The following is a 9,960-nucleotide window of genomic DNA, read 5'->3' as shown; positions in this document are numbered from 1 at the left end:
TAGACAGCTTTAAGAGGGGACTGGATAAACATCTGGAGCAGAGGTCTATCAGTGGCTGTTAGCCACACGGTACAGAGGGAGCACTCTGTCTGGGGCAGTGATGCTCTGTATTCTCGGTGCTTGCGGGGGGGCAACAGTGGGAGGGCTTCTGGAGTTCTGGCCCCGCTGGTGGATTTGGCCACAGGTTCAAGGCACCTGGGATTTGGCCACAGTGTGACACAGAGTGTTGGACTGGATGGGCTGTTGGCCTGATCCAACATGGCGTCTCTTATGTTCTTATGTTAACATTCCCACGTGCTCCTGTTCCCAGGGATTGTATGAATGCCACTTCATCCTCTCTTTTCCCACCAGGTTCACCTTGCTCCCCACCGGCATCCTGCAGATCACGGGCGTGAGACGTTCCGACGTGGGCACCTATCGCTGTGTGGCCAGCAACATCGCCAACACCCGCTATAGCCAAGAAGCTACCCTCAGCATCAGCGGTGAGCATCTCCCCCTCTCCCCAAATTATGGGAGAGCACCAGGCCAGAATTGGGCGGGGGTCTGCAAAGGAGTGTATGGGTGCATGTCGAGTGAGCTAAAAGCTGGGGAAACGGAGGAGGGGATGAGGTGTTCTATGGCTTTCTCAAGGGATCAGTCTTTCCCAAGAGATACATTTACAATACTCCCGTCATAGTTATTGGTCTTTCCCAAGAGCTAACTATGACGGGAGGGTTGTAAATGCATCGATATCTCTTAACGACCCCATGATTTATGGAATGGGAGAGGATACCAAATGTGAAGTATTGCTTTACTGGGGTAGAAAGGGACTTAATTAAAAGAAAACAGTCACTTCTATGCAGGACCTAAACCAAGGCTGCCGTTACACGGAGCATTTGCCGTGCTGACGATACGGATGGTAGGTGGATTTTCCGGGCGCGATCACACTGCAACATCTGGGAAGCGTAGAGCTCGCGTGGCTAACCCAAGGCTTCCCGCTGAAGATGCGGAGTAAAAAACTAGTACCTCCGAGGTACTAGTTTCCGGAAACTGCAGGCCAAGGGTGGGCGTCTGATTGCATTTCCAGTGGACTTACGTGGCATCTGGCACCTGTCTCCGCAGCTTGCGCAACAGCACCAACAGCACATGCGCACAAAGAGCGATTACTAGTGTGATCGCGCGGTGCGGCTTCTGTTCCACGCTGCAGGATACCCGTCAAGTCGGCATCTCCCCCCTAACCACGGGACCTCGACCGGGACGTGTGCTTGGGCAGCCGCACGTTAGTTTCCTCCGGGGCAATTAACCACCATCCCCCCCGCGATATCCGGCCCGTGTGACTGGGGCCCCCGTGTTGTTTCTCCAATAAATCCACTCTTTGGGGGTGAGAGGAATGTCTTGCAAATCAGCCCTTTGGATCACTTACCAAATACCTTTCTCATGCTGGTTTCATTTCCTGCTTGGCATTCAGGGTGTCACTCAAGCCAAGCAGTGTCTTATAATCATGATATCAGGAGTGATTTTTCTATAAAAAAAGGTGTATGGTATTACTTCCTTTGTGAAAAAAAACCAACTGCCCCTCTGTAGAATGGTGCTGACTGCTAACACTTTCACGAACACAGCTTCATGAACCATGAACCAGCCAAAATTCATGACGAGCTTTAGCGTGTGAGCCGGTTCATGCCCATCCCTAATTCTAGACCCCGACCGTTTGTCTTTTTTATCCTGTAAAAGAAGAACTTTGACTCTTGAGCTGTGATCACACACACTAGATAATCCACTTTCAATGCACTTTCCAACGGGATGTTGCCAGTTCACACAGGCTGGTTCTGCATTGGCTTTTCCCTCCATTGTTTTACCAAACCAAAGTTGGAACAGAAATTCCCCTCTGCATTGCATGCCACTTTCCCTTCCTTTGATCATCGGATTTTATTGTACCTTCCGCATCGATTTATGGCCATTTTATAGCCACTCAGGAGTGACTTTGCAGCCAGTAGGGCATTGCCCTGAGGTTTTTGAATGTGGTTTTGAGCTGCACTTTTCCTCCCAGTTGAGAAAATGTGGAGTGAATGCTAGATGCAGAATCGCCCACAGTAAAACCCAGTTGGAAAGTGCATTGAAAGCAGATTCAAAGTGGATTATTGAAAGTGTGATCGCAGCCTTGTTCTCTTTTGCTTGCATCCGATGGTCATCAGAGGCCCCGTTCACATGAACGGTTTTGGGCCGGGAGAGGGACGGATCGGGGGCGCAGCAAACGGGAGCGATCCCACTGCAACATCTGGGAAGCATTGCGCACCCGTCCCCGATCCGTCCCTTCACCCAAAAAGCCGCAGCAAAAATAAACCACCTACTGAGGTGGTTTTTCCAGCACGCTGCATCAAAGCCTGGCCGTGGGATCGCCGGTGCGTCCTTCTGCCGGCGCATCCCCGGCTCCTGGCTTAACTGCGCATGCTCAGACATGCGCAGTTCGGCAGTCTCCCTTTCTCCACTGTGGCTTTCCCCAGCATCTGATCCTGCCGGGGAGGGAATGCGCCGTGGCTCAGGGGATCAATGTGATCCCGCCGCTGCATGTTTCTTTTGGTGCGGCTTTATAAAGCCGCACTTTCGCCCGTTCCTTTCCGCCCCGTGTGGCAGGGACCTTATTAAAACTGATTGCCCTGATAGCCTAAAACCTTGAGTGAATCTTTTTCTCTCCCAGATAGATCTCAGGAATAGGGGGGAGGAGGTTATATTAGGATTTTGAAAACTCTCCTAACAAGAATCTAATGCAGAAAATAAGAGCCAAAAAACCAAAAAGAAGGATAAGGGCAGTGTTCCCTCTAAGCTGAGTTAGTGTGTGCTAGCTCACAGGCTTTTAGCCTCCGGCTCACACATTTCTGTCTCCGCTCAGGAAGGAGGGCACCAAAGCCAACTAATTGATGCAGGAGCCAAATCACTCGCTCACAACTTTAATGCCAGTGGCTCACATGGTAGAACTTTTGCTAACAAGACTCTACGGCTTAGAGAAAACATTGGTCACGAGATGAAACATTCAGATATTTCCCCCCAAAAAACAAGGCAAAAAACCCAAACATTTAATGGAATGGTCAGGTATTAGAAGATCATTCTCCCTGGAATAATAGACGTCCAAGGTTGTGAAGTGTATACAATCATTTAATTACATACGACATGTGAAAACTTGTGTGTAGAAACAGGACATGTAGGAGAACATTGTTCAAAAGAGGTCAACAACCGTGCTCTGAAATCACACAGCATTAACGTGCGCTGTCGTAACAGAGGCACCTACAAAAGGGGCAACACCTATGGATTTAAACAATAACATTAATAAATTAACAAGGCAAGAATCGGTTATGAGCCAGTGGCTTCAATCTTCCTGGAACGGAACAGGAAGAACAAAGATCTGCTCCCACTGATCCACTCCTAAGTCTTCATTTTGGAGGGGGAGTCCTCGGTTTTGATGGTCTTCAGAACCATTTGGTCGCGGAGGAATATTTTTTACCGGTGGTTGAGATCTTTACATTCTTAGCAAGCTTCTTTGGGGAAGAGTAAGTGCCTGTAGGAATCAGGGATGGCTGGGAGCCCTTTGCCAAGCTTACCCGGGAGCCCTTTGCCAGGTTGGGCTGGGAGCCCTTTGTCAAGCTTGATTGTGACTGCGAAATTTTATTCCGCCATAATCGTGAAGGTTTCATTATACCTAAGCGTGGGACTTTTGTTGAAATTAGCCGTGGAGCTCTGGCCGCCCCTGATGTGCTCTTTTTCACCTGTGACAGTGCGTGCTTTGCTGCCCGTGACAGTATCCCCTTGGCCCCACGTACCTGTGAGCTATTAGTAACATATGGCTCTGGTCCCTTGGTTGCATATATTACTGGTCCCTTCGTCATACGTGGGAGGGGGACTTTATTCTCACTTGGATTTGGGGTGCTGGTTGAATATAATACTGGGTCCTTGGTCAAATGTGGTAGCAGGTCATTGTTCACATAGGGCTTTGGAGTCTTGGTTGAATATGTTACCGGGCCTTTAGTCATATGTGGCAGAGGGATCCTGTTTACATGGGTTTCCAACCCCTTTGCAATGGTACCATGTCGAACTCTGGTCATGCCGCTATACGTCAAAAAAGATCGCGGACTCCTGAGTGATGCCCGTGCTAATTTCCTGGTTAAATTGACTTCTGGGTACTTCGTTGTAGTTGGTTCTGGGCACACGGATACCCGTCGAGGTTGATACCTGGTGGTCGGATACGGTGGAGGGCGAGGGGGTGCACAGCGGCGTTCGTCATGTGCTGGGATGCATATGGACAGAGGATATTTGGACCCATAGAGTGGAACATACCGTGGCCCAAAGTACATCGGCCCTTTCTTCACAAACGGTAGTGACATTGTATTTCGTTGTCTATAATATGTCATCTTTTTGGCTGGCCCGGAGATACCTAGGAGAAGGAACAAAATGCTAATTATTATTTGCATGCCTATCGAACCACCATGTCAAAGATCTGCGGTTAAGCAAGGTTATGTTACATGATGACACTGAGGGATTCCTCCTTAGCAGACCAATCTGGTGTCTACTAAGGGATGGACTTTGAGAAGAACATAAGAGAAGCCATGCTGGATCAGGCCAATGGCCCATCCAGTTCAGCTGACTCACGTTCATAATTGGTCATTCGACCTGGCTTTCAGCTTCATTTCTGATGCTTGATCTCCCACGCTTGCCCCGGTCAGCATCACTAAATCTCTCACAGCACAGAGAACCGTCGGAACGAAGAGGTGCCTCAATTCTCCGGCATTACGCCTTCGAAGAGGCAACCTCTTAGAAGTTCCATGGCCAGAGTCCCTTCCCCGGATCTCTGGGGGGGTAAGCGAACCTGCGCACCCCCTCCTTCGGCTGGAGCGCAGCTTCACCCCCGGGAGGTCCGGGAGGTGAGTCTGCTAGCATGCCGCCATAAACCGGAAGTCCTCCTTACCAGTCCAATCTGGTGTCTACTAAGGGATGGGCTTTGAGAAGAACATAAGAGAAGCCACGCTGGATCAGGCCAATGGCCCATCCAATTCAGCACTCTGTGTTAAACAGTGGCCATAACCTAGGTACCATCACGAGGTCCACCAGTGGGGGCAGAACTCTGAAAGCTCTCCCACTGTTGCCCCCCAAGCACCACGACAACAGAGCATCACTGCCCCAGACACAGGAACATAAGGAAAACCATGCTGTATCAGGCCAATGGTCCATCCAGTCCAGCACTCTGTGTCACACAGTGGCCAAAACCCAGGGGGCATCAGGAGGTCCATCAGTGGGGCCAGAACTCCAGAAGCCCTCTCATTGTTGCCCCCCAAGCACCAAGCAGACAGAGCATCACTGCCCCCAGGCACAAGAACATAAGAGAAGCCATGCTGGATCAGGCCAATAGTCCATCCAGTCCAACACTCTGTGTCACACAGAGGCCAAAACCCAGGTGCCATCAGGAGGTCCACCAGTGGGGCCTGAACTCCAGAAGCCCTCCCACTGTTGCCCCTCCAGGCACCGAGAAGACAGAGCATCACAGCCCCAGGCAGAGTGTTCCATCTACACCTTGTGGCTAAGAGCCACTGATGGACCTCTGCTCCATATGTTTATCCAGCTCCCTCTTGAAGCTGTCTATGACTAGCAATGCATCCTGGTGGGAATGACGGGAGCACCTACGAATGCCCACATTGCTCCCGGATGTTGGCTAAAGTAAAATCTAAAGTGAATCTGAAGGTTCTTCCTCGGGGAAAACGTTTATGCACAATGAGGTTTACGCCCAAATAAATATGCATCGTGTCTGCATGAAAGCAATGTAGGACCACATGCATATGCAGTTCCTCGTTACCTATCGAAAAGCACTCCTGTTATTGGGATGGACCCGATGCAAGGAGACTGCGAGGATCCCGGACCTTCCCAGCTTCCCCCTTCCCTTAGCAGTCATTTTTTGTACTCCGGGAACATTAATTCCCAGGTTTGCAGCATCCGAGTGGAGCAGCAGCCGCACAGGTCAGGAGGCTATAGTAACAACAGCGGCGAAATCATTCCCCTGTTCCTCCTTTGTCAATGGAACGCCACATGCCAGCCCTGTTTTCAAATTCCAGTGAATGCATGCACGATCTGTGTACAGTATACCCTTGATTTTTCTATTTACGCGTTACATCAGGGTTGGGAATGGGGACGTGAAGGGTATGATATTGTGTGCGATGTTGCCTGCACCATGATGTCACTTCTGGGGGGGGGGGGACAAGAAGTGATGTACGGTAATTCTAAGAATTCGCTCACAATTTTAATGCCAGCGGCTCACAAAGTAGATTTTTTGCTCACAAGACTCCACAGGTTAGAGGGAGCATTGATCATGAGCACATTTCCCATTATCTAGCACATAGGCGTAATCTTCGTGGGGGCGGCGGGGCTTCACCCTCCCCCGAAATTTTCAGGAAAGTGCTCAGCTTCCCCCGGGGGCTACCCTTGCTCCTAGCAGAGCAATGCCTCTAGCTCAGCCCCAGCCCCCCCCCCAGAAATGGGAAAGTCTACACCCTTGATCTAGCACTCCTACTTACAAAGTCTTGTTTAAGGATTGGCGTCCGAGCATCATTTTTAAACTATGCCACTTGGCAGTGTTCCCTCTAAGCTGAGTCAGTGTGAGCTAGCGCACAGTTTTTTAGCCTCCGGCTCACATATTTTTGTCTTAGCTCAGGAAGGAGGGCTCCAGAGCAAACTAATTTATGCAGCAGCCAAACTGCTTGCTCACAACTTCAATGCCAGTAGCTCACATAGTAGAATTTTTGTCCACAAGACTCCACAGCTTAGAGGGAGCATTAGTTACTATTGATATTGACTATAAAATCCCAAAGTAATTCATGCAGTAGCCCAATCGCTCACTCACACCTGTAATGCCAGGAACTCACAAAGTAGAATTTGTGCTCACAAGACTCCACAGCTTGGAGGGAGTATTGCTGTCAGGTAATAAATACCATTGCATGTCCATGGTGAAAGTCTGCATACTACTGCATGTCTGTCAAAGGCTCTCCAGAGGCTGATTGCATATCGCGTGAACTATCAAGTACTGTCATCAATCAAAATCGATCACACAGTAAGTACCTCTGGACCTCAAATGCCACACTGTATGAAATGTCAATGCCAAATGGTCGGTGATCGTGCAGAGAATATCTGCTGAATACGGGACATCAACGTTTGCAAGGAACCAGCTTTATTTACCTACACAGTGGAGAACTTGACTTCCCCCAAACCAAAGTACTACTTCTATGAGACTCCTCACCAGCCTGCAGATAAGACAAACCCATTGTGGTACTAGGGATGGCATCATTAACATATGAAATACCAGGATCAGCAAAATCAATGAGCAGCTTCCGAACAACTTCACAAGTGGTACAGAAAATGCATCCTTCTGTCATAGATAGTTGAGGGTCCCATGCACTTGTGAATCTTAGGAAATGGTAAAAAAGAGCAAGAATCCAGGAGCACCTTAAAAACTAACTAAATATGTGACAGGGTATGAGCTTTTGTGAGTCACTGCTAATGCTCCCTCTAAGCTGTGGAGTCTTGTGGGCAAAAAATTCTACTTGGTGAGCTCCTGGCATTAAAGTCGTGAGTGAGCAGTTTGGCTACTGCATAACTTAGTTTGCTCTGGAGCCCTCCTTCCTGAGCTAAGACAAAAATATGTGAGCCGGAGGCTAAAAAAACTGTGAGCTAGCTCACACTGACTCAGCTTAGAGGGAAGGAAATGGTGTTAAAGGTTATTACCAGTGTTCCCTCTAAGCTGATTAGTGTGAGCAGCTCTGGGCTGACTGGGCTTCTAAGTAACAATGGATGCCACCGACCTTCCAGACGCAACTTCAAATATATTTCCTCTCAAAGTGGAAATAAATAATCCGTGGAAAGCAGACGGGGTGCTCCGCTTGAGAGAAAGCAGGCGTCACGAGCAGGGGAAATTGCATTTTTTCCCCCTCACACAACATCCACCAGGCCAGCAGTATCGTTCGAGATCAGCCCTTGAAGGTCTAGTCATGGCAAAACTGGAAATGCCAGGGATTGAAACTGGGACCTCCTGCATGCCAAGCAGAGGCTCTTCCACTGAGCCACAGCCCCTCTTTACAGCTCTCCAGGGTCTCAGGCTGAGGTCTTTCTCATCACTTACTGCCTGGTCCTTTTACCTGGAGATGCCGGGGATTGAACCTAAGACCTCCTGCATGCCAAGCAGAGGCTCTGCCACTGAATCACAGCCACTCTTTACAGCTCTCCAGGGTCTCAGGCGGAGGTCTTTCCCTTCACCTACTGCCTGGTCCTTTTACGTGGAGGTGTCGGGGATTGAACCTGGGACCTTCCGCATGCCAAGCAGATGCTCTGCCATTGAGCCACAGCCCCTCCCCATCTTGGGTCCGTCAAAGTCAGTGTTGTCTGCCCAGACTGGCAGCTGCTCTCCAGAGTCTCAGGCGGAGGTCTTTCCCATCACCTACTGCCTGGTCCTCTAAGTCGGAGATGCTGTGGATTGAATCTGGGACCTTCTGCATGTAAAGCCCACACTCACATCCTCCAAAGCATCCACTTTCCTCCAGGGGAACTGATCTCTGTTTGGAGAGGAGTAGTAATTCTGGGAGATCTCCAGATCCCACCTGGTGGTTGGTAACCCTCCTCGACCATCAGTGTCGTTTGGATTAAATTGTAGGGGGAAACTTGGCTGCAACTCCAGTGTGGACAAATTCCTCTGGAAAGCCCAGCTCATTCACTCAGGCGGTAGAACCATAGAATCATAGTTGGAAGGGATCTCCAGGGTCATCTAGTCCAACCCCCTGCAGCACAATGCAGGAAATTCGCAAATACCTCCTCCAATACGCACACACAGTGACCCCTGTTCCATGCCCAGAAGATGGAACACACACACACACACACACACACACACACAAAACCAACCTCCAAGATCTCAGGCCAAACTGGCCTGGAGAACAATTGCTTCCTGACCCCAACGTGGCAATTAGCATTTCCCTGGTCATGTAGGAAAGGGCCACAAGAACTAAGCAATGAGACAACCCTCCCTGCCCTCCCTCTCATGAGTCCCAATGTTCCCTCTAAGCTGCAGAGCCTTGTGAGCAAAAATGCTACTTTGTGAGCTACTGGCATTAAAGTTGTGAGCAGACGATTTGACTACTGCATAAATTAGTTTGCTCCAGAGCCATCCCTTCCTGAGCTAAGACAAAAATCTGTGAGCTGGAGGCTAAAAACCTGTGAGCTAGCTCACACTAACTCAGCTTAGAGGGAACGCTACTCATGACCTGCCTAAGTCCACAGAATCAGCATGGCTGTCAGGTGGACATCTAGTCTCTGCTTGAAAACCTCCAAAGAAGGAGAGCCCACCACCACCTCCCGAGGAAGCCTGTCCCGCCGAGGAACCACTCTGTCAGGAAGTTCTTCCGAACGTTTAGCCAAACATTCTTTTGATTTCATTTTAATGTCTCGAGTTCCAGTTCGTTGAAAGCATCTGAAAGGGGGCATCTACCTTTTGAAGCTGTAACGGCTATTACAACAGTGCTTGGCAATAAGGAATCCGACTTACCCGGCTCCCCAGTGCAAACAAGTCCGGATGGAAGTGTGTACGAGCTCCTGAGATCCGAAGAGCTTTTATGTGCTTTCAAAATTCCCCCGAGGGACGTGAGGCATCTCCGTTGAGCGGACGTCACCAGGAGCCTGCAAATGGCAAGTTCAGGCACCTCTTAAGCTCTGGAGAGGTCTGCCTTTCTCCTCCTTTTCTTAAGAGTGTTTTTTTGGCCTTCAATTAAGGCGGCATCCGGTGAAGACAATTGTGGGCTGTTCAACAGCCGAGTCGTCTGGGACTTGAAAAACACCCACGCCCAAAAAGTCAGCGCCGAGGTCATCCAGGATCGAACTGGATGCTGTTGCCCACCTGTGCCTGATGTGTTGTGCATACCTTGTGGCGCATTATCTGTTCTGTTTTTTTCTTGGGATGTAGAGCTA

The 9,960-nt window shown here is 49.6% G+C and overlaps 1 protein-coding gene across 1 annotated transcript; it reads right to left on the bottom strand.

The window, feature by feature from the left end:
- Nucleotides 1–3,115: 3,115 nt before the first annotated feature.
- On the bottom strand, nt 3,116–9,665 carry SPRR3 (small proline-rich protein 3). Its single transcript, XM_015412083.1, has 2 exons — nt 9,542–9,665; nt 3,116–4,402 (listed from the first exon to the last, which is right to left on the bottom strand). Exon 2 carries the CDS (start codon nt 4,377–4,379, stop codon nt 3,441–3,443), a length of 939 nt encoding a protein of 312 aa, XP_015267569.1. The 5' UTR covers nt 4,380–4,402; nt 9,542–9,665; the 3' UTR covers nt 3,116–3,440.
- Between the last annotated feature and the right edge of the window lie 295 nt (nt 9,666–9,960).

The sequence above is a fragment of the Gekko japonicus genome, unplaced genomic scaffold (genome assembly GCF_001447785.1).
Source record: "Gekko japonicus isolate JY-2015 unplaced genomic scaffold, Gekko_japonicus_V1.1 scaffold1423, whole genome shotgun sequence".
Classification (NCBI taxonomy): Eukaryota; Metazoa; Chordata; class Lepidosauria; order Squamata; family Gekkonidae; genus Gekko; species Gekko japonicus.
This window is presented reverse-complemented; position numbering and strand designations above follow the sequence as displayed.